The sequence below is a fragment of the Miscanthus floridulus genome, chromosome 3, assembly GCF_019320115.1.
Source record: "Miscanthus floridulus cultivar M001 chromosome 3, ASM1932011v1, whole genome shotgun sequence".
Lineage (NCBI taxonomy): Eukaryota > Viridiplantae > Streptophyta > Magnoliopsida > Poales > Poaceae > Miscanthus > Miscanthus floridulus.
Window position 1 is genome coordinate 121176982 of NC_089582.1, and position 22450 is coordinate 121199431.

At 44.4% G+C, this 22450-nt stretch overlaps 1 protein-coding gene and 1 pseudogene across 2 annotated transcripts; one reads left to right on the forward strand and one right to left on the reverse strand.

Annotated features, from left to right (window-relative positions):
- Positions 1-407: 407 nt before the first annotated feature.
- LOC136544301 (G-type lectin S-receptor-like serine/threonine-protein kinase B120) lies at positions 408-9524 on the forward strand (annotated as a pseudogene).
- A 2329-nt stretch (positions 9525-11853) lies between these two features.
- On the reverse strand, positions 11854-15517 carry LOC136546710 (G-type lectin S-receptor-like serine/threonine-protein kinase B120). Of its 2 annotated transcripts, XM_066538672.1 has the most exons (7): positions 13834-15510; positions 13536-13637; positions 13233-13456; positions 12920-13130; positions 12590-12827; positions 12314-12464; positions 11854-12190 (listed from the first exon to the last, which is right to left on the reverse strand). In XM_066538672.1, the coding sequence occupies exons 1-7, from the start codon at positions 15209-15211 to the stop codon at positions 11888-11890; spliced, it is 2607 nt and encodes an 868-aa protein (XP_066394769.1). In that variant the 5' UTR covers positions 15212-15510; the 3' UTR covers positions 11854-11887. The 2 variants fall into 2 exon arrangements, with proteins under 2 accessions (XP_066394769.1, XP_066394770.1); XM_066538673.1 differs by lacking the exon at positions 11854-12190 and having other exon boundaries at positions 12327-12464; positions 12586-12827; positions 13834-15517.
- Between the last annotated feature and the right edge of the window lie 6933 nt (positions 15518-22450).

Here is a 22450-nt window from a genome sequence, read left to right on the forward strand (position 1 = left end):
CACTTCAATAGCTGCTTTTCAAGCACTCCTATTCAAACATAGATCTCTAGGTATATCCCAGGCTTTCAATTGTTGGATTGATCTCCCAGCCAATAAGCCCAACGGCCTATTGGGCATTGGTCATGCGCCCTGATCGGGGGCGCCCAACCCTACATGGTTGGTGGGCCCCTATCGCACTACGCTATATAAAGTGGTGGGGGCCGGCGGCTCATCGTACGAGGTTCACCGTGAGCCAATCCGCCTCACCAACAAACCTTAAGTCCGATCTAGTAAGGGTGCAAAGCCAGCGATGGGAAGACGCCACCGTCATCACCGTCGGCCTCACTGCACCCCACCGCGTCGCCGGACTTCACCGACTCTTCTCCGACCATCGCTGCCCGTGCGCAGAACGTCACCGACAGAACGAGATGGCCGGATCCTCCTCGACGGCGCCCTCTGATGGTCTGTACACTCCCATCTACTCTCCTCTCTCTATCACTCTGTAGTACGGTTCATTAGGTTTTCTACTTGTTCCTCCCAAATGCAAAGAACCCGTCTAGATGCTACTCTAGGAGATCTCTGGATCTAACATCAATAGCCACAAGTCACGGTTCAGGCACTTCAATAGCTGTTTTCATGTTGCACTGCTTTGCAGGTAACATAATAAAAACAAACATAGTAAAAATTATAGTACCAATTTTAGTTGGTGTTGTTGTTCTCACTTCCATTTTGCTTATATGGGTCTGCAAGTTCAGAGATATGTTTTCCACTCTGTATACTGATCTCAGTTACTTAAGAACAAATACTCAACAACTTTTGGGAGCAGGAAGGGAAAGAAATTTGGAAAAATGCAAGACGCTAAACCATGGAGGTTTTACTTCAGATGAACTTGGAGAAGAAAAAACTACCGATGATTTTGAACTTCCATTTCTCAAATTCCAAGATATTCTAGTCGCAACAAACAACTTCTCCAATACGTTTATGATCAGACAAGGAGGTTTTGGCAAAGTTTATAAGGTACTTTACGATGGAAGCTCCTACGTTGGCTTTTCTAGAGTGATTATCTAATTAATTAATCTGCACAACATATCCCAATCTTGCTTTTCTATGACAACTACAAAGGGGACATTAGAAGGTGGTCAAGAGGTTGCTATCAAAAGACTTAGTAGGGACTCGAATCAAGGAATTCAGGAGTTCAGAAAGTGGTTGTTCTAATTGCCAAGCTACAGCATAGAAACTTGGTTAGACGTCTTGGTTGCTGCATTGAGGGAGACGCGCTATATAAAGTGGTGGGGGCCGGCGGCTCATCGTACGAGGTTCACCGTGAGCCAATCCGCCCCACCAACAAACCCTAAGTCCGATCTAGTAAGGGTGCGCAGCCAGCGACGGGAAGACGCCACCGTCATCACCGTCGGCCTCACTGCACCCCACCGCGTCGCCGGACTTCACCGACTCTTCTCCGACCATCGCTGCTCATGCGCAGAACGTCACCGACAGAACGAGATGGCCGGATCCTCCTCGATGGCACCCTCTGATGGTCTGTACACTCCCATCTACTCTCCTCTCTCTATCACTCTGTAGTACGGTTCATTAGGTTTTCTACTTGTTCCTCCCAAATGCAAAGAACAACCCATCTAGATGCTACTCTAGGAGATCTCTGGATCTAACAATGGTATCAGACGCCTGTCTAGTTCGTAGATCTAGATCGGGGAAAGAAAAGCAAATCGAACCCTAACCCTAGATCAGATTGGGTACGGGAAAAGTGGACACGGTTTCAACAAAGAACCCTAACCCTAGCAGTTCGTCAGCCTAGGGTGTAGATCTAGGGTTTCCGAATCAAAAGCAAAGAAAACGAATGAACAAAAAAGTGGAGTTTGAATTCGATTCGGATCCAAAAGAACCAAACCCTAACCCTAAAGATAGGGAGCCTACCTGGGCTTTCCTCACCGCCGGCGGCATCTCCACCGCGCGGAAAGAACACCGCGGCGTCGCTCCCGAACGGCACGCGGGACAGAGCAGAGATCAGCACTGCACCTCGCACGCGCGGTCACGGCAACAGGGCACCACCAAGCGGCCCCTCGACAGCGGCGTGCTCAGCCTTGGGCGAGCACGCACACCGGCGAGAGGGCGCTGGGCAGAGCCCCTCTTCTTCTCCCTCAGCCACTGTGGATGGCTGCTGCTGCGGCTGTTCGACGAGCTGCGCTGCGCGATGAGAGAGAAGGGGAGGGAGAGAATGAGCCTAGGGTTTTGGAAGGGTGCGGCCGAGGCGGGTTTTTCATCCGGCCGAAACGTGAGGAGGACCGTCGATCGGTGATCGACGGCCAGCAGGCACCCAGGCCGGATTAGGCCCAGGCGGGTGGATAGTTTCCCGGCCCAGGCCCAGGTTGCGGCCTGGGCGCGGAGGCGTCGCGCGCGCGAGCCGGCTGTGGGCTCTACTGGGCCGCAGCGCGCGTTAAGCGAGCTCAGCTGCCGTGGGCTGGTTTTGGCTATCGGGCCGAAATGACCAAATAAATAGTAATTTTCTAATTTTCCAGAAAACAATTTGATGCATATTAGATGAATCTGAATTGCATTTTGATGCAAATCTCTGTATAATTTTGTCCAACGATAATTTTGTTCGGAGAAAAGTATAGTATTTTAAGAGTTTCTGGAAAATAGAATTAACAGATTTATTAAGTTTTCCGCTGCGTATTTAAAGTTATTATGGACTTTTAATTAAATTCGAACCAACGGGAGAATTTGATTTTAAGAGACAAGAGATAAATATAAGTTGATTATGATATTGTTATTTTCTGACCAACATTGTTAATAGCAATATTATAATTTTAATGATTATGCATTATTTCTATTTTTGCCCAACGGTGATGTAGATTTAATATATAAAACAATTGTATGTTTTAATTTTGACCAACGTTAAAACTAAGGCATGCAAATTGTTGTTTTTTCTATATTATGTTCTCACTTTAAAGAGAAATTGTGTTTTCAGGAGGATACTCCTTGATGGCTTATATCAAAGATATCCCAACTCTCAAAGGGAATAACTACATTGAATGGAAGAAAAAGATCGATCTGGCCTTCATTTTGGCTGAGGTTGACTGGGTAGTCACCACACCGTGTCCCAAAGAACCTGTGGCACTGGTGAGGGAGATTGATGAGACTGATGCTGCATGGCAGAACAGAGAGCGGAACTTTGCTTCCGTAAAGATGTCTTTTGACCTCGAACATAGAAAGTGGGTCACAGCCAATAAGAAATGTTTAGCTGTGATGAAGAATATAATTGAGCCTGCAATAGTGGGCTCAATTCCAGACTGTGACACGGTCACAGAGTACCTAGAAAGAATATCTTCAAAGACATATGCAACCCAGCTGATCAAGCAGCTGGTGACAGAAAGGTACTCTGGTGGCGGCAGTGGCATTAGAGAGCACATACTCAGAATGAGCAATTTGGCATCTAAGCTCAAACCAATGGATTTGGCACTCAAGGATGAGTTTTTTATTCATTTGATTTTTGCTTCTTTGCCTAAAAAATTTGACAATTTTGTTGTTAATTACAACATACAGCCTGAGAAATGAGATCTAGAAAAGCTCATAGCCATGTGTGTGCAGGAGGAGGAAAGAATAAAAGTTTCACAGGGTGGTACTATCAACTACCTAAAAGATAATAAGAAAAAGAACTATAATAACAGCTCTTCCTCCAAGTCACCTGGAAAGGGTCCCATGCAACAGTCTCAGAACAAGCAATTCCTAGTGGATAAAGACCAGTGTCTCTATTGTAAGAAGACAGGACATTATAAGAAGAATTGTCCCGATTTTCTAAAGATGATTATGAAAAATAAAGGTGAGAACATTATTACGTTCGTAAATGAATCCTTGTATGTCAAGTTTTCAAAATCTACTTGGTGGATTGATTCAGGTGCAACTATTCATGTTGCTAATTCTTTACAGGGATTCCGTTCGATAAGAACTTTGCAAAGAAGCGAAAGTTTCATTAAAGTCGCAAATGGAGTACAAGCAGATATTGAGGCCGTTGGCGATCTTCCGCTAGAACTTGCTGATGGCTTCATACTTTTTCTTAGAGATATTCTTTATGTACCTTCTTTGCAAAGAAACTTGATTAGTGTATCAAAGTTGGACCATGATGGTTATGATTGCCATTTTGGAAATGGCAAATGTCAGATATTGTTTAATAATAGATGTATTGGTCTTGCCTTTCGACAAGATGAGCTTTATTTGTTATCACTTCGTGAAAATGTGAATTCCGTATGTGATGTAAATGAGAATGTATCCTCATCGAACAATGCAAATAGAAAATGAAAGAGAGCTCACGATGCGTTGTCGAAATTATGGCACTGTCGTTTAGGCCATATTTTGAGGGGGAGAATAGAAAGACTAGTTAAGAATGATATTCTTTCTCCATTAGAGCTCTCAGATTTAGAACAATGTAGAGATTGCATAAAAGGAAAGTATGTAAAGAAAATTAAAAAGGATGCCAAATGAAGCACAGGAATTTTAGAGATAATTCACGCAGACATATGTGGTCCTTTTCCTGTGAAAAGTGTGGATGGTTATGATTCATTCATAACATTCACAGACGATTACTCTCGTTTTGGCTACATTTATCCAATTAAAGAAAGAACAGAAGCGTTGGATAAATTCAAAATATTTAAAGCAGAAGTTGAAAATCAGCATGATTTAAAGATTAAGATAGTCAGGTCTGATCGTAGGGGGAGTACTACGGTCGGCATACCCCATATGGACAAGTTCCTAGACCTTTTGTAAGGTTCTTACAGGAGAATGATATAGTCGCCCAGTATTCTACACCGGGTGAACCTCAACAGAATAGAGTAGCTGAGAGGCGTAACCGTACCCTGATGGATATGGTGCGTAGTATAATAAGTTACTCCACCTTACCGTTAAGCCTGTGGATGGAGGCGTTAAAAACCACCATTCATATTCTCAATAGAGTACCAAGTAAGTCGGTGCCCAAAACACCGTATGAATTATGGGCAGGAAGAGTACCCTCACTAAAACACTTACGAGTGTGGGGGAGTCCTGCTGAGGCTAAAGTATTTAACCCAAACATTGGGAAGTTAGATCCTAAAACAGTAAGTTGTCATTTCATTGGCTACCCAGAAAAGTCAAAAGGTTTTCGTTTTTACTGTCCAGATAGACATACAAAGTTTGTGGAAACGAGACACGTTGTCTTCCTAGAGGATGAAATGATAAGGGGGAGCATGGTAGCTCGAGAAATTAATCTTGAGGAGAAACGGGTGTATGCACCCACTCCGATGGTTCAGGAGCCATTTTTCGAGCTACCTGCTGCTGCTACACCTACAATGCAAGATGTTGTGGTGCCAGCACCTGTTGTTATTCCTCCTATGGCAACAACAAATGAGGATGAGGAACCCATGGTTCAAAATCCTACAGACCCTATTGCCACACATGAGGGGGAGCAACAACAGTCTCAAACAGTAAATGTGCCAAATGTGGAGACTCTTAGAAGGTCTCAAAGAGTTAGAAAATCAGCTATTTCTAATGATTATGAAATCTATAATACTGAAGAGTTTCAAATGGGGGATGATCCCACCTCATTTGAAGAAGCCATGAGAAGTGATCATTCATCAAAGTGGCTTGAGGCCATGGAAGATGAAATGAAATCAATGAATGCCAATAAAGTTTGGGATTTAGAGATAATTTCTAAATGAGCCAAAACAGTAGAATGTAAATGGGTCTACAAGACAAAACTTGACTCTCAAGGGAATATAGAGAGATATAAAGCCCGACTTGTGGCAAAAGGCTTTACGCAAAGAGAAGGGATTGATTACAATGAGACCTTTTCTCTAGTCTCATGTAAAGATTCCTTCAGAATCATAATGGCATTAGTGGCACATTACGATCTAGAATTACATCAGATGGATGTAAAGACGGCATTTCTTAATGGAGACTTAGAGGAAAATGTTTACATGGCACAACCAAAAGGTTTTGTCATGGAAGGAAAAGAACGAATGGGATGCCGCCTAAAAAATCCATTTATGGATTAAAACAAGCTTCAAGATAGTGGTACTTGAAGTTTGACCAAACAATAAAGAATTTTGGGTTTAAAGAGAATGTTGAGGACAATTGTGTCTATACAAAGTTTAAGAATGGAAAGTTTATCTTCCTTGTTCTGTATGTGGATGATATCTTACTTGCTAGTAGTGATGTCAGTCTACTACTGGAGACAAATAAGTTTTTGTCCTCAAAGTTTGATATGAAAGATCTTGGTGAAGCTTTGTTCTAGGGATCGAGATTCACCGAGATAGAAGTAAAGGGGTATTAGGACTGTCGCAAAAGGCATACATTGAAAAGATCTTAAAGAAATTCAGTATGCACAAATGTAGTCCCTCACCTGCTCCTATAGTCAAGAGCGACAGATATGGGGATTTTCAATGCCCCAGGAACCAATATGAGATCGATCAAATAAAAGTGGTTCCATATGCTTCAGCTGTCGGAAGCTTGCAATATGCTCAAGTATGCACGCGCCCTGACTTGGCATTTGTTACCGGGTTACTTAGCAGATTCCAGAGCAATCCTGGAATAGAACACTGGAAATTGGTAAAGAAAGTCTTGCGTTATTTGCAAGGAACGAAAGGCCTCATGATGATGTATAGAAGATCTGATTTACTTCATATAGTGGGATATTTAGATTCTGATTATGCGGGAGATAATAGAAAATCCACGTCTGGATATGTGTTCACTCTCGTAGGGGGAGCTATTTCATGGAAAAGCTCAAAGCAAACCGTTACTACATCGTCCACAATGTATGCCGAGTTTGTAGCGTGTTATGAGGCAACAGGGCAGGTGAACTGGCTAAAGAAGTTCATACCTGGTTTGAAAGTGGTTGACGACATCTATAGACCACTGAAGTTATACTGCGATAATAATCCAGCAGTACAGTATGCTCACAACAATAGGTCAAGTGATGCTGCCAAACACATTGACATAAAGTATTATGTTGTGAAGGATAGAGTCCGGGATCAAATGATAAGTCTTGAGCATATAGGTACCAAAAAGATGCTCGTGGATCCGCTTACAAAAGGCTTACCACCCAACGTGTTCAGAGAACATGTAGCCGGCATGGGTTTAAGGGAAAGCCTATGATTTCTGGACTATAAAGGGCCCAAAAGTTAAAGTATCTATTTCAGATCAGAGACGTGCATTGTAGTTGTTAAATCTATCGGCGATTGACCGTGACGATGAAACATGCTCTATGCATCATCTGTGAAGAAATGAGTAAGGATAAAAGAATTGAAGTTTAAAGTTTAAAGATAAAAGTAATAGTGTGAGATCAAGGGGGAGAACGTTGGATTGATCTCTCAGCCAATAAGCCCAACGGCCTATTGGGCCTTGGTCACGCGCCCTGATCGGGGGCGCCCAACCCTACATGGTTGGTGGGCCCCTATCGCACTACGCTATATAAAGTGGTGGGGGCCGGCGGCTCATCGTACGAGGTTCACCGTGAGCCAATCCGCCTCACCAACAAACCTTAAGTCCGATCTAGTAAGGGTGCAAAGCCAGCGACGGGAAGACGCCACCGTCATCACCGTCGGCCTCACTGCACCCCACCGCGTCGCCGGACTTCACCGACTCTTCTCCGACCATCGCTGCCCGTGCGCAGAACGTCACCGACAGAACGAGATGGCCGGATCCTCCTCGACGGCGCCCTCTGATGGTCTGTACACTCCCATCTACTCTCCTCTCTCTATCACTCTGTAGTACGGTTCATTAGGTTTTCTACTTGTTCCTCCCAAATGCAAAGAACCCGTCTAGATGCTACTCTAGGAGATCTCTGGATCTAACATCAATAGCCACAAGTCACGGTTCAGGCACTTCAATAGCTGTTTTCATGTTGCACTGCTTTGCAGGTAACATAATAAAAACAAACATAGTAAAAATTATAGTACCAATTTTAGTTGGTGTTGTTGTTCTCACTTCCATTTTGCTTATATGGGTCTGCAAGTTCAGAGATATGTTTTCCACTCTGTATACTGATCTCAGTTACTTAAGAACAAATACTCAACAACTTTTGGGAGCAGGAAGGGAAAGAAATTTGGAAAAATGCAAGACGCTAAACCATGGAGGTTTTACTTCAGATGAACTTGGAGAAGAAAAAACTACCGATGATTTTGAACTTCCATTTCTCAAATTCCAAGATATTCTAGTCGCAACAAACAACTTCTCCAATACGTTTATGATCAGACAAGGAGGTTTTGGCAAAGTTTATAAGGTACTTTACGATGGAAGCTCCTACGTTGGCTTTTCTAGAGTGATTATCTAATTAATTAATCTGCACAACATATCCCAATCTTGCTTTTCTGTGACAACTACAAAGGGGACATTAGAAAGTGGTCAAGTGTTTGCTATCAAAAGACTTAGTAGGGACTCGAATCAAGGAATTCAGGAGTTCAGAAATGAAGTTGTTCTAATTGCCAAGCTACAGCATAGAAACTTGGTTAGGCGTCTTGGTTGCTGCATTGAGGGAGACGAAAAGCTGTTGATTTATGAGCATCTGCCTAATAAAAGCTTGGATGCTATCATTTTCAGTATGTTCTACTAATATTTACCATAGGTTCAATATGAGGTTAAGTTATGATATAATTACATTTTTCATAATTCCATAATTGTTCACCGTAGATTGTGCAAGAAATGCACCGCTAGATTGGCCAACAAGGTTCAAGATAATCAAAGGAGTTGCAAGGGGACTTTTATACCTCCATCATGATTCAAGATTGACAATAATTCATAGGGACCTCAAAGCTAGTAATGTGCTACTAGATGCAGAGATGAGACCCAAGATAGCTGACTTTGGCATGGCAAGCATCTTTGGTGATAATCAAGAAAATGCTAATACCAAGCGAGTTGTTGGGACATAGTGAGTGGTACTTTAATCTCAATACTTAAATTAACCTTTAATCCCAATACACAAATTAACCTATGATTGGTACCAATTCATTCTCATAACTTTCACAAATGAAATGGTCTTAACAGTGACATTTTCTCTGTGAAGTCTGATGTCTATAGCTTTGGTGTTCTACTTTTGGAGATTGTGAGCGGTATAGAAATAAGCGCTGTTGACCACATGCCAGGTTTCCCAAACCTTATAGTCTATGTAAGAAAATATGATTGCCTTTTAATTTGCTCATACTAAAAGATTTTAAATGTTCAGTGTTACGCAATCTAAAGGAGTGATGTGATTGTTTCAGGCATGGAACCATCGGAACGAAGGAAAAGCAAAAGATCTGGTTGACAAATGTATTGTGGAGAACCGCTTACTAGATGAAGCTTCACTTTGCATCCACATGGGGCTTGTGTGTGTGCAGGAAAATCCGGACGATAGGCCATTGACGTCTTCTGTTGTATTCAGCTTGGAGAATGGGTGCACAACACTACCAACGCCAAATCACCCTGCATATTTTTCACAGAGAAATAGTGATATTGAGCAAATGAGAGAAGGCATTATGAATACTAAGAACACTATGACTCTTATAGTGATAGAGGGGAGATAGAGTGACTTCATTTTTAGTCACAAAATATTTACCTAGGTTAACTGTAAAACAGATAGTGCTTGCTTTAGCAGTAACCTGGAAGTTAGTACTGCTATCTTTTCTCTACTAGTATGGCGCACACGCTTTCTTTGAAAAAACAAATGCAGCCTGAATGGAATAATCTAAACGGATATGTCAAGCTCAACATCCTACTAAGGTTCAGAGATGATACGGAAAGCATATAGGGTTTGTAAAAGATGATACAGAAAGCATATAGCCTGAAATTTTCATTTTTATTATTTTTCTGTGATTTACTATGATTTTTCAAAGATTCAGTCGAAATAAATAAAAAAAAAGACAAAACCGTCTTCAAAACCGCTTATAACAGGGCCAGGGAGGTAAGATGAACGGTTTTAAAAGTTGAGGGAGGTGTTTTGCCCAGTTTTAGAGTTCATGGAGGAAAATCGGATTTTCGCGAAAGTTGAGAGAGGTAACGTGTACTTTTTTTTTTCTGGAAAGAGAAGAAAGCTCGTCAAAGCCCATCCTGTCGGGGTGCAAGTTGCGCCAATATTTGGGAGACCCCACGTGCCAGTGGAACATCTAAAAACCAGCCCACTTGTCTAATGCGACTCCACCTGGCCCGGCCTGTCCAATCCCCTTCCATCTCCGAACTGGAAAAAAGCCCACGGAACCCTAGCCTCCCGAGTCCCGACCCCGTCCTGCTCGCTCCGCCGTCCTCCGTATTCCACCGTTCAGCTGCCGGCGGCAGCGGCGCAGAGAAGAGCCAATCCGCCGGCTTGATCTGAACCATGAACAAAGTCTTAGGTCCATTTTCGACAGTAAAGATCCTCCACATGTTCCAGTGTTGTTCCATCTTATGGGTAACAAGTCTTTTATCATACACGCAGGCTGCAACATGCGCTGGCACAGAAAATGGACGCCTCTGGCTATCGCGGGAAGGCTCCACAGAGCGTGCAGGAAGAGAACATGAGAAAGCTCACTGCTTTGTTAGAACATCTAGAGGTCATCAGTGAAACTGAGAAGAAATTAGATGCAAACTGAGTTTCTGACCTCTGCTTTGAAGACGCCCTGCTTGTACCGAAGCTGGACCCACATTTTTCTTGTTTGCAAAAAGCTCAGTTATTTACCTGTACACTCAGGTTTACAATTGATGGTTCAGAACTTCAGATGGAACCACACCTTTTGCAGCGTGTAAGAATGCACTGGCTATATAGAACCGTATTTTTGGATGTTCGTTTTTGAAGTTAGAAACTTTTGATGCTGATGCATATGGGATCTCTGTCAGAAAATGCAGTAGCGGTGCTATTAAGGTTTCAGGTTTGCCAGCCTCACGCCAGCGTGTCACTTGTGGATCAATTCATTTGCGTCAAAAAAATTCGAATCAAGCAATAGCAGCCTCACGCCAGCGTGCTCCGTCTTTCAGCTGAGCGCGCTGAGACAGTGGATAAAGCTGAAGGAACTTCAAGCGGCCTGTTCACTCGTGCTTATAAGTCTATTTTTCCAGTCAACGAACAATATTTTTTTCTCACAACAAATCAGTCAACTGCAGCCAAGCGAACGTGACAGAGTTTGGGACGGTCAAGCGTGCATGTACCAGTACCACAATGGTGTGCAAGCGGGAGTTCCTGCAGGAACGAGACGGGCCGTCGCCGTACCGCGTATCGTTCACAGTTTGTGTAACGCACTGGTTTTGGGAATAGAATAGAGGAGTTGGTTGGACGTGCTGGCTCGGAAATAAATCGGGTGAGCGGCGGGCGCACCGAAGACCGCGTGCGAAGCAGAGCTCGGTATCGCAAGTCACGTTGGGGCGGGGCACCTTCACCCGCGCTTCTCTGGTTGCGTACGGCACCATAGGCCCGTTATCGCCGTGCGATGCTGTTGGACTCCAGGTGTCGCACATCAGAAAGGGGAGCACACGCGGGCTTCGGTGCGCCCGTGGCTCACCCAATTTATTTCCGCTGGCTCGGTCCAACTGGACCGCGCGTGCGGCGAACAAGGCACGTTTGGCACCCACTAAAGTTTAAAGTTTAGATCCCTCTAAAATTTAGTGATCCATGTTTGGTTCCATTTACTAAAGAAGTTATCTCATATACACTTTAGTCACTTTTAACTGTCTCTCATGACTAAAAGTCACTAAACTTTAGTAGAAGTTTTTGATATTTTAGTGACTAAAAGTGACTAAAATTTAGTCATTAAACTTTAGGAAAGGTGAACCAAACAGGCGCTAACAGATGTCCATGCGGTGTGAAGTCACCAGGTCTCAAATGTAAAAAAATATTCAAAAATTATTGATTCATTGGAGAGGGACAAACGCCCAGAAACACGCATCTGAAGAAGAAAAAAGGTCAGCGTTGCTCCGTTGACTACCGTCCCTGAAGGACAGTCATGGTCATGGAGTTCCTGGAGGTCTGCATATCGTCTCCTTCTGCTGCCTTATTACAATTCCTCTCTGCGAAGTAAGCCGGCTGTTCCGGCGCCGGCAGAGACACGCTCCCGTTCTCCAGGATGGACACCACGGACGACATGAGCGGCCTGCCGTTCGGGTCGTCCTGGACGCACAGGAGCCCTACGTGGACGCAGAGCAAGGCTTCGTCCAGCGCACAGCTCTCCGCGATGGATGAGTCCACCAGGTCACTTGCGTTCCCTTCGTTCCATAGCTTCCATGCCTGAAAAAGATTCAAATAATGATCAGATATAAATCACTACAGTGCAGTCCAAGTGTTTCAGGCATAATGTCCTGACAGAATCAGAAATTAATGTTTGCACTGTATAGGAGTATATATACTTACATAGGCTACAAGGCCCGGAGATCCCTTGATATTATCGGTAGAGCTTATCCTGACGCCACTAACAGTCTCCAGGACCAACACACCAAAGCTGTAGACGTCAGACTTGACAGAAAAGACGCCCTTGGTTTGGTATTCAGGAGCTATGTAGCCACTAGCAGCACCATCAGAAAATTCAGAGTCGTCAGACACAAACCAAGTCCAACAATCATATGCAAAAATCAACGTTGAAAAGACAACATTTTAAGGAATATTTTCCATCTGTGCTACCGTACTCACTATGTCCCAACAACCCGCCTAGTGTTCGCCTTCTGCTGGTTGTCGCCGAAGATCTTGGCCATACCGAAGTCCGCTATTTTAGGTCTCATCTCCGCGTCCAACAAAACATTGCTCGCTTTGAGGTCCCTGTGTATCACTGTCAGTCTTGAATCTTGATGGAGATACAGGAGCCCCCTAGCCACCCCCTTGATTATCCCCAACCTTGTAGGCCAATCCAGCAGTGATTTCCTTTCGCTATCTGCAATAAACAGCGATAACCACACGGGGGAATCATGTTCGCTGCTTGAGTGTGACGTTTTAGCATCTTCAGTTATGATGAGTGCTACATACCGAAAAGGATAGCGTCTAGGCCTTTGTTGGCCAAATACTCATACACCAGCAGCCTCTCGGCTCCCTCTGTGAAGCAACCGAGAAGCCGAACCAGGTTCCGATGCTGCAATTTGGAGATCAAGGTAGCTTCGTTCTTGAATTCCTCTATCCCTTGTTCAGAATCCTTGCTGAGCCTCTTGACGGCGACTTCGCGACCACCTAATAATGTCCCCTTCAGAATAGCAGAACAATAACCGAGTGTTGACTCCTGAGTACCATTTTCAGTTCGTGGGTTCAGATTTGGAAAAGGATACGCAGCAGAACGTAATGTTACCTTGTAAACTTTCCCAAAACCCCCACGCCCAATCATACATGCCCTCGAGAAGTTATTCGTCGCCGCGAGGATATCACTGAATTGTATGGAACAGAATTCTTTTTCGAAAGATCGCATGGAAAGGAATTCGAGATCTTCAGTAGGATTTCCTTCTCCAAGCTCACTTGAAGTTTGCACGCTACCGGGAACCAACTTCTTCGCACTTTCATTGCTTCCTCTCTTATCTGAAAAATTGATGTTAACAGCATTTATCTCGTGATATCATATATGCTGACAAAAAAGAAGAGAAATATATAAATGTACCTCTGGTCTTGCAAAACCAAACAATGAAAACGCACGAAAGCATAAAAATGCTCGCCAACACCGGTAGAACAATTTTCACAAAATTTCTCCTTGTCTTTCTGCCTGCACAAACATAGGGTAAGTTTGGTGAGCAATTGCAAGAAGACACTGCCCTCTGAAAGATTTACTCCAATTTTGAAACAATGGCATGGGGCGAGAATTTTTTTTTTTTGAAAACCGGGTGCCGTGTCTAATAAATAATGATAGGAAAAAAAGAAAAGAATAATAATAATAATAATAATAGAAACGAAAATTGAACCTGTGAATCCTGCAGGAACGCGGAGGTGTAGCGTCTCAGAAGTGATGCCCCAGAGCGCGCCGATCATCTGCGTGTCGACGAGGTCACCGGTCCACACGAGACACCGCGCGATGTCCCCCTTGGCGCTGCTGCTGCGCAGGTTCGCGTACGCGTACGCCACGCAGGAGCAGTTCCGACGGCACTCCGCCGCGCACTCGTCGCCGGAGCTCATGTTCCCAAGGAGCACGAACTTGTCCGGCACCTTCATGTTGGGCATCGCCAAGAACGCATCCCCCTCGTCGCCGCACGGTGCCAGCGCCTGACTCCGGCGGCAGCCCGCCGAGAAGACGCCGCCGCTCCACTCCGCTTGGCTCGCCGGCTCGAAGCCGTTGAGGCATTTGCACGTCGCCACGGGCAGCGTGTTGTCGCAGTAGCCGTAGGCGCCGCAGCTACCGTAGGGGCTGCAGGAGCGCGACGGCCAGGACTCGAGCGTGGTCCACACAGACGCGTTGCGGTTCCAGCTCAGGAGCTGGAACCTGCCGGCGCCGGTGACCACGTACCGCGTGGGCGGCGCGCCGTCGTTGACGTAGAAGGTCATGTATATCTCCTCCTCGCTGTCGACGACCGCCACGTAGATGACCGTGCCGGTGGTGGCGTGGTACCTGCTGACGGTCATGTACCCCGTCCACGCCGAGCTGCGCCAGTAGGTGCGCGTCCCGTTCCACACCAGCATCTGGAGCGATGTGTGCGGGTCCATGCCGTACGAGAAGGCCCCCGGCGACGGGTCGCCGGGCCCCCTCCACGACACGATGCGCGCGCCGTCGTGCGTCCGGTAGCGCAGCCCGACCTTCATGTTCGGGATGAACGTGTCCGTCGGGTGGTCGAAGCTCTGCCACAGCGTGGTGCCGTTCGGCGACCGGAGCACGAGGTTGCCGGAGTTGAGGAGCACGGCCGTCGTCGAACCAGCGGCCGTGCCTGAGCCTGAGCTGGTGGTGGCAGTGATGTTCGTCGTCCAAACGACGCGGCCACCGGCGTCGGACAAGACGAGGCTGGAGGAGTCGTCGTTGGCCAGCGCAAGCGACGGCGGCGGCGCAGACGAGGAGTTATTGCCGGAAGGCTCGTCGACGAGGACGGGCGCGTCCCGGTTGGCGACCCACACCACCGTCTGCACGGGGAGGTTGTTGTACCATATGCCGACGTACTGCCTGCCCGGCGTGGCGTTGGAGGGGGCGAAGAATCCCAGCACGAAGGCGCCGTCGTCGGACACGATGGTCTCGCCGGGCAACAGCGACTCCCCATGGGTTAACTTGTCGCCGGCCGGTGAGCAGAAGCGCGGCAAGAGGAGGAGGAGCACGGCGGCGGCTGTGACTGTGATGCAGGTGGACCGTGACCACTCCATGGTTCACGGGTTCAGGTCATTCGGTATAAGGTAGGAGTACAAAAAAGGTGTATGCATTAGTTTAAGGTGCAGGCACAGCCATGTGTTTTATTTGTCTTGGCTGTTGGCACTCCGATCCAGCAAGGTAGTGACAAATGAACTACTCCTACTCCTACTCCTACTCCTACTCCTACCTTGAGATTGGGCCGGCAAGTGATGATGGTACGGCGATTGAAACCGCGGACCTCCCTTGGACTAGCTGTCTAGCTTAAGCGTTGGGAGCTTCAGAGAAGTTCGGGGCTTGACGCGTGGGCAGTTGGCGTCAGACGGACGCTTGGCAGTGGTGTGCTTACGAGGGACATGGACCATGGCGATGTAGTGGCAGTTGGTTGATGAGGTGAACAAAGAAACAGGTGGTGCGCGGACTATTCTTGTCTGCATGTGTCACAACGAAATCGTCGTCAACAACTACGTTCAATTCTCCACTCGGGGGGTGACTGGGCACGATGCGGCGATCGAATTGGAGCGCGCGGAGAACAACTCTTGTTGCGGAACCACGGTTTCTGGTGCGGTATAAGCTAAGATATTCAAAGAGCGCGTAGAGTTGCACTGTTGTTCAAAGCGTGATCTTGTTACCTGGAGAAGTGAAGATCACGAAACCAGGACAGCAAATAAAATAAACAGACGCTCCAAAGCGTTGTTAGAAACAAGGACCAGTCTTCTCTGCATTTGTCACGTGCGTGCAATGAAATCTTCGCCAACACCAACAACCACGCAGCTGAATTCTGCTTTAGAACGAAGCAGGCATGACCGCATGATGCTGCGACCGGATGCGACGTCGGAGTGGAAGCACGGTTCCTCGCGTGCCATTCTCAAATCCAATAGTTGCTGACAAATCGTGCTATACTCCTTTTTCATTTCATTTTCCAGAGACATTGGTCCAAACCTAAACATATATTTTGTCCGTCCCATATTAGAAGACGTTGTCCGTCCCGTATTAAGGGCACCTCCAGTGTGGAGATCGAACCGAACTGACACAAATGAATTCCATGATCAAAAGTTCGACCGCTCTAGTGCTAATAGCATGTTCGACTGGGGCTGAAACGATCGTATACGATCATGGATTATTACTACTGGCTGGTTTGGTGTGAGAGAAAAATACTGTTCTGACTAAAATTTACGATCGTTTACGACCCCAATGCGTCCTCACAGTAAACAAACCAAAAAGTAGTTCTACTCTTCTCCGGCATGTGTAAGTAGCGTACATGCATGCTAGCATCTGCTTATTTTATTCTCGTTGGTTCGAACCGTCTGCGGCAGTCGATTTGAGGAATGACAACCACGGTTCGCACACTGCAGCGTCGTTGGTTTGATCTATCGTGCCCACGGTTCGCTTTTTCAGCACACTAGAGGTGCTCTTAGATGGCGTTCACCATTCTTTGTCCTATTCTCTCTGGGTCACCAAGGTGCATGTCTTACTACAAACCATTTCCACCAAGAAAGGGGTCTCCTTGTCCTATGCACGTCAAGTTGCCGCCGGTGGGAACCACCCAAGCTCAAGTATTTGGCACACAAAGATTGCAAGGTGGACACAACGCTACCTCACGAGCTCTCAAGCCAAGTCCTAATAAGCACTAAATCAAGCACTAAACATGATTAGCAAGCCTTTCATATGATCACTAAACTCTCATATGATGGATGGAGTGTTCTTTGCTTTTACTAATTTCCTATAGTATCACTGTACTTCAAGACCCTTCAAATGGATATATATATATATATATATATATATATATATATATATATATATATATATATATATATATGGGAGAGGCTATTCAGTAGCCGGCTACAAAATAAGTTATTCTGTAGCCACTTCCATTTACTATAATTTTATATACTAATTTACTATAATGTCAATACATATTTACGATAGTTGGGTTACTATAACACATGGGGATATTTACCATAACGTTATATTAAACCACTTAGTAAGGAGTTACTATAATCTCGTAAATTAACATAGTAATTATCATAACTCAAAGTGGCTACAGAATAAGTTATTCTGTAGCCAGCTATAGGATAGTAGTTCTATATATATATATATATATATATATATATATATATATATATATATATATATATATATATATATATATATATAGGGAGAGGCTATTCAGTAGCCGGCTACAAAATAAGTTATTCTGTAGCCACCTCCATTTACCATAATTTTATACACTAATTTACGATAATGTTAATACATATTTACGATAGTTGGGTTACTATAACACATGGAGATATTTACCGTAACGTTATAATAAACGACTTAGTAAATTAACATAGTAATTATCGTAACTCAAAGTGGCTACATAATAAGTTATTTTGTAGCCAGCTACAGGATAGTAGTTCTATATATATATATATATATATATATATATATATATATATATATATATATATATATATATATATATATATATATATATATATATATATATATATATATATATCAACTAGCCATTATGGCCCCGTTAGCTTGGAGGAATTTGTGAGAGAAAATCAGTCGTGACCAGTGCACTTTTTGCACCAGCCGAACGGCCCCTATGCCTATAGTTTGTTGAAACAACCATCACCGGATGATCTAGTGGGCACAAATACAGTACAAACCTAGTGAGGTATCTGGTCTTGCCAACCATTAGCACTAGAGCTATTGTCACTGTGCCCTAAATCATCAAATTGATATGGTAGTGGTACTTCTCCTTCATCGTATCATTCCATGGCTCCATTCAACATATTGCGCACATTGTTGTTCTGTACAAGACGATTATGTGGTATTCACCCGCCTTCACTGTATTGTCTGATGCTACTTCGTGTTGTGCCATTCTTCACTACCATGTATCAGGTCTTCATCGTATGATAAGATGCATTATTCTTCCCATTACTAGATTGTCCGGTGGTCTCTGTGTCTCAAGGTGTTTATTCTCTGACATTCGTCATATGATCAGGTGGCTTCTAATCAACTGATTCGATGCTTGCTTCTTCGTCGTTTCTTCTCAAATCTTGATTGTTGGTCTTTCATATTGTTTCCTTGCACCCATAGGATCTAAATGAACATGTCTAACACATCTTAGCACACACATTAGTCCTATTTATTGAGTTGTCATTACATTCACCAAAACCCTAATAAAATATGACATTGATCCCATATTCTCTACAAAAGCGGAGAAGGGCTTCTCCCACCATCAACTCACAACAGTGTCCATGCCATAGACAATAGCCAAATGCGCTATTGACTTTAGCATATCAAACTACCATCTACAACATCCTAGCTCGACGTGCCTGCCTAGGATGAAGCCATGCCAACACACCGCATGCTCCCTTTGCTACACCACCACTCTGCCTCTACGCACTTGGGAGAGAGATGGAAAGACAGACAAATATATCAGATGTTAATCATTGCTTGCAACATTCAAGAACAAAGGTTTACAACATACTGACATCTCATGTAATATCAAAAAACATGTTGCAATATCTTAAATCGATAGTTGCAACATAAAAAAAACATGTTGCAACATTCAAAATCGACTGTTGCAACATCCAAAAACACATATTGCAAAATCTTAAATCGACTATTGCAACATCCAGAAAAATATGTTGCAACATCTCAAACCGACTCTTGCAACTTCTCAAATCGACCGTTGCAACACCGCAAAATCCAATTTTACGTTGAGTGCCATAAAACTTGTAACATCCAAGATTGACTGTTGCAACATATGACATAGTACAACATAATCCACCGTAGAGTGCAGATCCGTTTGCGCTTGCTTGTCGTCAGCGAGGCCACAACGTGTAGTTCGTCGTCGAGAGACACCCGACCATGGAGGATTTTGTAGTCGAGAAACACCTCACCATAGATGTGTCCACTTAGATCCACTTTGCCGCCATGGAGGCAAGGTAGGAAGGCGAGCAGGTGCAGCGGCGAGGGAAGAACAAGGACAGGCGCGGGGCGAGCGGGGCCATGAGGGAGGAAAGCAGGCAGTGAGGGAGTAAGGTGGTCAGCAGCGTCGAGGAGATGAGCGGCCGCATCGGGACGACGAGCAGCCGTGCCATCGTCAGGGAGACGAGAAACCGCGTGAGGGAGACGAGCAACGGTGTATGAGAGTAAGGTGAAGACTGTTGGGCCGTGGAAAACCGTGGTTCTCCTATCAGCGTTGATAGCATTTGTGGATGTCGTTTTCCTCCTCGAAGGCATCGCTGTGGAAAACCTACTCCCCCTCCTAGTTCGCTGGTTCTCTGCGGCGTGCAACGCGGTGTTTGATGGTTGTTGCTTCTGAGGTTCGCTGGTGCAGTGTTTTCATGTGGTGTGGTCTTGCTGTTGCCTCCTTCATGAGGGTTTTGTTTTGTTTTTTTATTAATTTTTATAAAACTTTTTCTCTATTAATACATACGCGGCTGGTTCTTCGGGAAAAAAGCCTGTTGAGCCGTTGCCAGGAAACAGGTCAAACGCTGTAGAAGCATTTCTGATCCTAAAAAGAGTATGTGTGTGGGGCACGGATCTGCATCCGAGCTGAAGATTTTATTTTACTTTGACATTAGCAAATATCAAACCAAACGGGGATATTAATTGAACGCGGCTAGCTCCGTGAACTTGCTATTAATCAATAATCACTTAAACAAAAGGTGATTGCCTGGCCAGAGCACCCACCAGGACAAGGTTCAAACCAAAGCCCTAAATAGAAGGCGTCTCTCTCCCTCACTCCCTGGCTCATCCCCTCCCCAAGAAAAAAGCCAGACGAACGCAAACCCTGTCCGCCGCGCCCACCCCCACCGTCGTACGTCTTCTCTCCCACGCCGTTGGTGCTATATGGCGTTGCGCGCTTTGGTCGGCAAGCTGAGGGTCCTTCCTGGGCGGGCAGCAGCCTCTTGCGCCTTTGCCTCTCAGCTGGTTCGTTCCCTTCCCTCACAGTCGATCAGGACGCATGCTGATCTGGATGAAATTCTCTATGGATGGGTGGGAAACTAGGAATTAGGTTTGTCTGGAGTAATTATATCTAGTTTTTTTTTCTTGGGGCCTGGTTGGATAATTAATTCCTCTGGTCTGGGTGAAGAATGAAGTAAATTCTTTACCAATCACGCTCCTATCCACATTCTTTCTTTTTTCCAACAATTTAAATCTTGTACTGTTGCGAATTTGGAACAAGCCGGCTAATGGCTTCAACCGCTAGTGACATGTTATTGCTGGCTTGTGGTTTGAGCCGACAGTGATAGGGACGTTCACTACCGGGTCATTAGGACACCAATCATTGTTTTGAATGTTCAGTTAATGACCCGGTAGTGAAGGGTTATCACCTCTAGTTCATTAATTAGAAACCGACAGTGATGGGCCAACAATGAATATTAGTTTTGTAGTATATTAATTTCGTCATGAAATATATTTTCATAGTGTATCTATTTAATGTTATATAGTGATACTCTTTTTATGTGAACTTGGTCAAACTTTGGATAATTTGACTAAGGACACAAGTAGAATCACATCCTTTTCATGACGGATGTAGTGGTTCAACTTTGGGATCATTTGGTCAAATAGAAAACAATGTGTCATGGTTGCTTTTGATAGGTAATGATGGCATGCATTTCATGTACAGTGTTAGATACCATTTGTTCGATGTGTGGGGAAGATGCTATTATCGATTTCATTTGCACATGGTGGGCACATATCATCATGTTTGTATAACATCAAGTGTCGTCATGTGTAGCGCCAGTAGCAACTTTTTCCTTGCTCCACACTTTCCTATGTGAATGGAAGGCATTTTCGGTTCATCACACAGGGCATAATAATCAACACTGCAGCATGCTTACTCCTTTCTAGCTTGCTTGTTTCAGTGAAGTAATTTGTTCAAACTGTGAATGTTTATGAAGCTAGATAACACCTGATGAGTGATGAATGTAATGGCTAAAACTGCACATGCAAGTTGAGTGAGATTATAATGCATGTTTTCATCAGGGTGCCATCGGTTTAAGTTGATGTGAGAATAATGGAACCTGAGGTTTATCAGTTACCAATTTTTAGGAGAAGCAATGCTGCAAATGTTCTCGTGAAGGGCGGGTTGGATCCTTCGCTGAAATGATGAAAGAAGCAAAACGGTAAAAGTCCTAGTGTTCTTCTGAACATATTATGACCCCCCCCCCACACACACACACAAACAAACAAACACACACACATTCAAGATCAAACTAACCTGCATCCGTATCTTTTCATGGCCCTTTTTGTACTCCTGAAGGCGTGATATGGAGGAAATTGCAAAGTTGAGAAGGAAGAGCAACATGGGTATAGGGCTAGGTGTTGTTGGTCTTAGCGCTCTTGTATTCTATACGCCATGTGTTATTCAAGCCATATTTGTTGATGACTTAAGAGTAAGGGGAGCAAAGCAGCAAATACTCCATGCTTAGTTTGACTATCTTCATGTTATGTTAAAGAACTCTACCTATGGTGTGATGTTATATTTTGAGAACTAGTGACAACTATCTATGATATCTTGTGTTGATCTTTTTAGAATGAACTAAACTTTGGAAGTTACTATCACCATTTGGCAGTACCTCAGAACACAGCTAATCACTTCCGAGTCTCAACCCCTTATCAGTGCCGAAAAATGAGCCGGCAGTGTGCAAGTGGCAGTGATAGGGTTTTTCTACCACTACCGGTTCCCCTACCCCGGCAGTGATATCGAACATCACTGTTGGTTATATTCCTAAACCGGCAGTGACGTGGTCTTAAAGATCATGCTGGGTTAGGATTAGAACCAGCTGTGATTTGTTAAGTAACATTTTCGGCTTGCAGTGCCACCGGCAGTGGTACCCTTAAGATCATTGTTGCATTTGTAGTTGAGTTGGCTTTAGGTTTAGACCCGACAGTGATATGATTTTCCCATATTCTGGTTTATTAATTAATTTTATTATTCTTGTGTAATACTTTTTATTTCCTACTATATGGTTACTGGACTGGGTATTTAAAGCATCACATGCATCACACATCCATGATTTTATAAAACAAATATTACAATAATGTATATATTGCAATGAAAGTGTATATATTACAACATCATTTTCTTCACTTCTTTAATCTTCATCCTTTCTTCTAGAATGTTGAAACTTTCTTCTTCATTTCACGAGCCCGTCCATGATGAAGGTTGCTAGCTTGTCTTAACATCTCTTTTCGCCAGCATCCCTATGAGAATCTGGCATTGTTCCAGACTTCCAGTCTTC